This window comes from Chroicocephalus ridibundus, chromosome 9 (assembly GCF_963924245.1).
Source record: "Chroicocephalus ridibundus chromosome 9, bChrRid1.1, whole genome shotgun sequence".
Taxonomy (NCBI): Eukaryota; Metazoa; Chordata; class Aves; order Charadriiformes; family Laridae; genus Chroicocephalus; species Chroicocephalus ridibundus.
The window spans coordinates 6,723,305-6,728,870 of NC_086292.1; the positions used below are offsets into that span (position 1 = coordinate 6,723,305).

The 5,566-nt window shown below is 61.5% G+C and overlaps 1 protein-coding gene across 1 annotated transcript; it reads right to left on the reverse strand.

Annotated features, from left to right (window-relative positions):
- Nucleotides 1–1,101: 1,101 nt before the first annotated feature.
- On the reverse strand, nucleotides 1,102–3,508 carry LOC134520630 (transcription factor SOX-3-like). The gene has a single exon (XM_063346292.1). It carries the CDS (start codon nucleotides 3,253–3,255, stop codon nucleotides 2,299–2,301), a length of 957 nt encoding a protein of 318 aa, XP_063202362.1. The 5' UTR covers nucleotides 3,256–3,508; the 3' UTR covers nucleotides 1,102–2,298.
- Nucleotides 3,509–5,566: the final 2,058 nt, after the last annotated feature.

Below are 5,566 nucleotides of genomic sequence, written 5' to 3' on the forward strand. Positions count from 1 at the left end.
TCTGAGCAGAGTGCAACGTGCGCGGGCTTGGGGTCTCTCCCCGGGTTGAGGACCTGCAGCAGCTGTTCCCTGCACTCCCCCTCCCCCGGGTGGCCAGGAGCCGGGCACCCGGCAAGCAGACTCTCGCTGAAGTTTGCAGAACATTGATTTTCCTCTTAGAAGAGCCGGAGGAAGGCCTTGTCCGATCCCGGACGTGCTTCCCGGCGGAGAGTGAGGCAGGTGCCCCTCCCGGGGCATCCACGCTGCGGGACCGGGAGGCAGCGCGGAGCCCCCGGCCCAGCCGCCGGGGAGGGTGGAAAGCGGCCGGGCAGGGAGGAAACCAGTGGGGAAGGGAAAGCGGCTCCCGCCGCCCCCAGCATATCTCGGCCACCGGGCAGCGGAGGGGGAGAAAGTCTCCCCGAAGCCGCTGTTCGTAAGCAGTGAGCAGAGCAGGCCCTTTTAACCAAACCGAAGAACAAGAGCACCCTCCCGTTCCCGTTCCTTCTGTACTGAGACAAACGGCGAAAAGGTTAGCGGAAGCAAACGCAAGGCAGAGACTCGAGGGGGAGGTTGCGCTGCGAAACGCACTGACCGTCTGCACGGGCGCTCTGGCTGCGGAGCGGCCGCCCGGCTGGGCGAGCTCGGAGCCCGGCCCGCGGCCCCGCCGGGCCGTCGCTCTGGGCCAGGAGGAGCCGAGGGCGGGCGTGCGGGGTCGGCCGAGAAGGCGACTTTTGCCGCCGAGCGCAGGGAGGGAGAAGCGGTCTGCCGCTCGGCCGGTGGCCCCGGGGCTCCGCGGGGGCCGCAGCTCCGGGCTGTTCCACAGCGCCCACAGAAATACACGCAGGAATAACGCAGACCCCTAAAAAAATAAAATTAAAGGAAAATAAAAGTTTCCCAGACTAAAACCACACTAGTCAAACACACTGAAAAGACTGAATTATTTATTTCCTCTGGGGACTCCTGTAACCATTCATTTTTAATAGACTCTAATTAAGAGTTCCCCAATGGGTTTTACTTTTGTAAATATTTCAGATGAGCTCGGGTTTCTAGGCAAATCCTCCAGAGAAAAAAAAAAAACGAACCAAACAAAAAAAACAACGGAGGCGCACACGTATAACCAACCCCCTTTCCTCCCCGTCGGCCGGGGGAAACCAGCCGGGCGGAGCGGCAACAAGTGGCCGGCGGCTCGGGAAAGGAGCAGCCTCAGTAGCGCAGCGACGTTTTCCCGGTCCGGGTCCCGCTTTTCTTTAGGAGAAAATCAAATCGAAGGAGCACACCCCCAAACCCTCCAACCGAAATACAGCGCAGCGCGGCAGCCGCAGAAACCCGGCCGAAAAACGATGGCAGCTCCCGGGCTCCTCGGCCGGGCGGCGGGACGACGGCTGCTGCGGGGAGCCCCGGCGCGGAGCCCCCGGCGAGGCGCCTGCCGCCCCCGCTCCGCGCTCCCCGCCGCCGCGGAGGGACCGGCTGCGCGCCCGCCCCCGCACAAAGCTCCCGGAGACCGCCGACGTGCCTGATATAAAATTTATTGATCTCTCTTCTTTTGGAAGAAGGAAGCAAACGAGGACTAGGGTCAGGGAGAGGGAAGGAGTGTTTCGATGACCTTTTTTTTTTTTTTTTTCTTACGAAGAAATCCGGTAAACAAAACTAAAACGTTTCTTCATCTGATATGTCAAAACATAGTTCACAGTAAAATTCACAAACCAATTTACATAAGTTTACAGCTTTAGAAAAACCAAGACACACAACTTACTATAAATAAAAGAAATGCGTTTGCGACCCGCACAGCTCTCTCCCACCTCCCCTTTTTTTAAGGAACAAAACCCTAAAGTTAAAAACTCGTGAAAGCTACAGATTGTGGATAGAAACCAAGCGAGACTCGGTAAAACGGGAAGAACAAAACACTTATGAAACCACAACGATTGAGTTTAAAAACAGAAGCCCGCCGGGTTTTTCTTTTATGTCATTGCAACACTAGAAATCAAACGGGAAGATGCAAGATCTTCTAAAAACTTTTAAGCGAATAAAACAGTGCCCAACCTAGGAGAAACCAGGAAAGAAGTTGCCGTGGTTTGAAAACTTCACAGCGGCTTCTAGGAGGCAGGAGTTGTGCTCTATTAAAAATAACAGCTTGCTCAAGTATTATTTTTTTGTACAAAAAAAAAAGAAAGACACAACTAACGGATTTCCTTTTTAAAGTTTCTCCAAAGTTAGTATTAAGTCTGCTAAGCCGAGCAACACTGCCGTACGTCCCGGTGCAGTCAGGGAGCGGTGGTGGGGTTAGGGATTAAGACGGGGAGCCGTCCGGAGCAGCCAAGTTTATATGTGAGTTAGTGGTACGGTACCATTCACGCCAGTCCCGGCACTCTGGTAGTGCTGGTGGACGCTGTGTAACCTGCTGCCCTGCAGGGCGGAAGGGTCTGTGGCATCCCCCCCCGGGGGCAGGTACATGCTGATCATATCCCGCAGGTCTCCCAGGCAGGCCCTCTGCGAGTGGGAAGTGATGGCTGGAGGCGGCGAGCTGGGCTCGGATTTCACCACCGAGCCCATGGAGCCCAGGCTCATGGCCGTGGAGGGCTGCTGCCCGTAGGCGGCGGGGGACATGCTGTAGGTGGAGGCGGCGTTCATGTAGGTCTGGGCCGTGGACATCATGGGGCTGTACTGCAGGCCCGTCATGTCGTAGCGGTGCATCTGCTGCAGCTGGGGGCTGTTCATGCCCGGGTGCTGGCTGTAGCCCAGCTGGTCTTGCATCAGTGAGTAAGCCCCGTTGGTCCAGCCGTTCATGTGGGCATAAGTGTCAATCCTCTGTCCCACCCCGACGGGGCTGCTCACCGCGTTGCCCCCCCCCGGGGCCAGCAGATTGCCGGGCAGCGAGTATTTGTCCTTCTTCAGCAAGGTCTTGGTCTTCCTCCGGGGCCGGTATTTGTAATCCGGATACTCCTTCATGTGCACGGCCCGCAGCCGCTTGGCCTCGTCGATGAAGGGCCGCTTCTCGGCGTCGCTCAGCAGCTTCCAGTCGGCCCCGAGGCGCTTGCTGATCTCCGAGTTGTGCATCTTGGGGTTCTCCTGGGCCATCTTCCGCCGCTGGCCCCGCGACCACACCATGAAGGCGTTCATGGGGCGCTTCACCCGGTCCTGGTCCGAGCCGGCTCCCGTGCCGTTGCTGGCCCCGCCGCCTCCGCCGCCTTTACCGTTGCTCCCCGGAGCGGGGTTGCCCCCGGCGCTGCCCGGCGTGGGCTGCGGCGTCTTAATCTCAGTCTCCAGCATGCTGTACATGGCCGGAGCCGGCAAGAGGTGCGCCAGTGTGGCGGGCAGGCGGGCACCAGATCGGAGAGAGGAAGTTAGGAAAAAAAAAATTAAAAAAAAAAAAAAAAAAAAAAGGAAAGGGAAAAGAACCTGTCTGGGCGGCTGCTGCGGGAGGAGGAAGTTTCTCTGCCTGGCGGGCGGAGGCGCGGCTCCCCGAGGTGGTGCCGCTGCGGCCGCGCCTGCAGAGCGGTGCGGAGCGCTTCCCGCGGGCAGCGCCGAGCGATGCGCACACCAGTCCCGGGGTATTTGATTGACGGGCTATAAATGAGCGAGCGGCAGCCAATCAGCGGGCGGTTCCCGACAGCCCCGACGCCGGTAACTGACCAGCTGGGGGGCGGGGGGAGCCAAAAAGTTGGCGTTTGGGGGCTGCTGGTCCCGTTCCTCCCCCTCGCCGCGTCCCCGGGCGCCGCTGCCCCGCATCCCTGGGGCCCTGCACCTGCCCCCGGCGGCGGGCCGGGGCAGAGACAGGGCTGCGCGGTGCGGAGGGGCCGGTGGGGGCTCCCGCTGGCCGCGCGGCGGGGGAAGGGACGGGGCCGGGCGGGTCGGGGCTGCCCGCCGGGGGCGCGGGGAGGAGGGGCGGGGCGGGACGCTGTGCTTGCAAGGGGGAGCCGTGAGTTTGCCGGGCACAAAGAGGTTTGGGGCTCCCGGGTGGATGCACAGTCCTGTGCCAAGCCTGGAGAAGCTGCCTGGAGACGGAGCGACCCCGAGCTGCACGGACACCTCCCCCGGATGAAGGGCAGAGAGGGGTAACGGAGTCAACTCTTCCACTTCTGAGCCCTCTCCTGGGGGAGAACCTACACTGCCCTGCCGGGACCGGGCACGGCCGCCGGGCACTCCGTCCCGGCGGGAGAGGGGCTGCCCCGCGGCAGAACGCCGGCGCAGCCCGGGGGAGACGGCGGAGCGGAGCGAGCGGGGCCGGGCTGGCTGCCGGCAGGGCGCTCCGGGCCTTCCCCACCTACGCCCACCGCGTTGCCACTTGAGTTTTTCCACTCGGCTGCCCCAAAGAGAAGGGGGGATGGGGAGGGAACGGCGCTTGCAAAACTCCCAAGTTTCATGGCAACAGCAAAGTTCGCTCCGTGTGAAAGAAAACTTTGGCGGAGGGTGTGTGAGTGGAGCGGGGCTCACCAGAGCTGTCAATCATGGGCTTTCCTTTCCGTCCCTTCCCTCCCCTTCCATCTTTCCTCCCTCCCTCCCTCCCTTCCTTCCCCAGAGGCACGGACACGGCACCTGCACGGACAGGGCTGGCAGCTCCTTGAAAGCACCGCGGGCGTGGGGCTACCCGGCTTTCCTCGCCCTGCTGCTGCGGGGCCGGCGGGCAGACGGGTCGCGCTGCCCTGTCCCTGCTCATCCTCTCCCCTCCGCCCCGCTCCAGCTCCGTCCGGGGAAGCCGGACGGTTCTCCCGGTGAGGGGAGGAGAGGCAAACCGAGCCTGGAATCTGCTCGGAGACGCGCTGGGAGAGCCCCGGTGCCGGAGGAGGTGGGCAGCACGGCCGGTTCCGCCCGTGTAGCTCTGAGCAAACCGCCCCGGGGGCCTGTGGGGCGCAGGGGAGGGTGGGGGGGGCTTGAGGTAGGGACGTGTCCGGGCATCACGTCCCGTACTGGGGGCGCCCGGTGAGGAGGGATGCTGCCGGTGCAGTTCCCCGGCTTGGCAGCCGCTGGTGCTGCCCCAAGCAGAAGACAGCGAGGATAACGACGGTAATCGGTGCAGGGGGAGAGGACGACTCTAGGGCAGGGCTCCAGGCTGGACAGGGAGGCACTGCCCGAGCCGGTGCCGCCAGCCCCGAGCCCGCCGCGCTGCGGACGCCAGGGAGGGGGCTCCGGGCCAGGGGGGCTTCAGGAGGGCGGGGGACGGGACGGCTCCGCCCGGCACCGCGCAGCCCCGCTCAGCGCTTCCCGGGGTCGGGGGAGCCAAACGAGCCGGCTTAAAACAGCAGAGGTGGTACTCTGGAAACAGCACGGTGTCGTGGTGGGATTTTTATTTGCGTGGATCTGAGCACTGCTGTGAGTTTAAGGCGCCACTGGTTTTGTACGGATTTCTTTTTTTTTTTTTTTTTTTGACAAAATCATCTGTTGAACAAAGTCGAAGGGGAAATAAATACCACTTGCGACGAGCTGTAGTGTAGTCAGTATTTTGTCTCTGTTTTTGTTTGGTTTGCTGCTAGTGTGTTCTTGGGTGAAGCCAAAATTTTGCAGCCCAAGAGGACAGGGTGACAGCGGAAGGTGATGTTTCAGGCGGTATCGCACCTCGGGCGTAGTTCGCTTGTAACTTTTGCAACATACT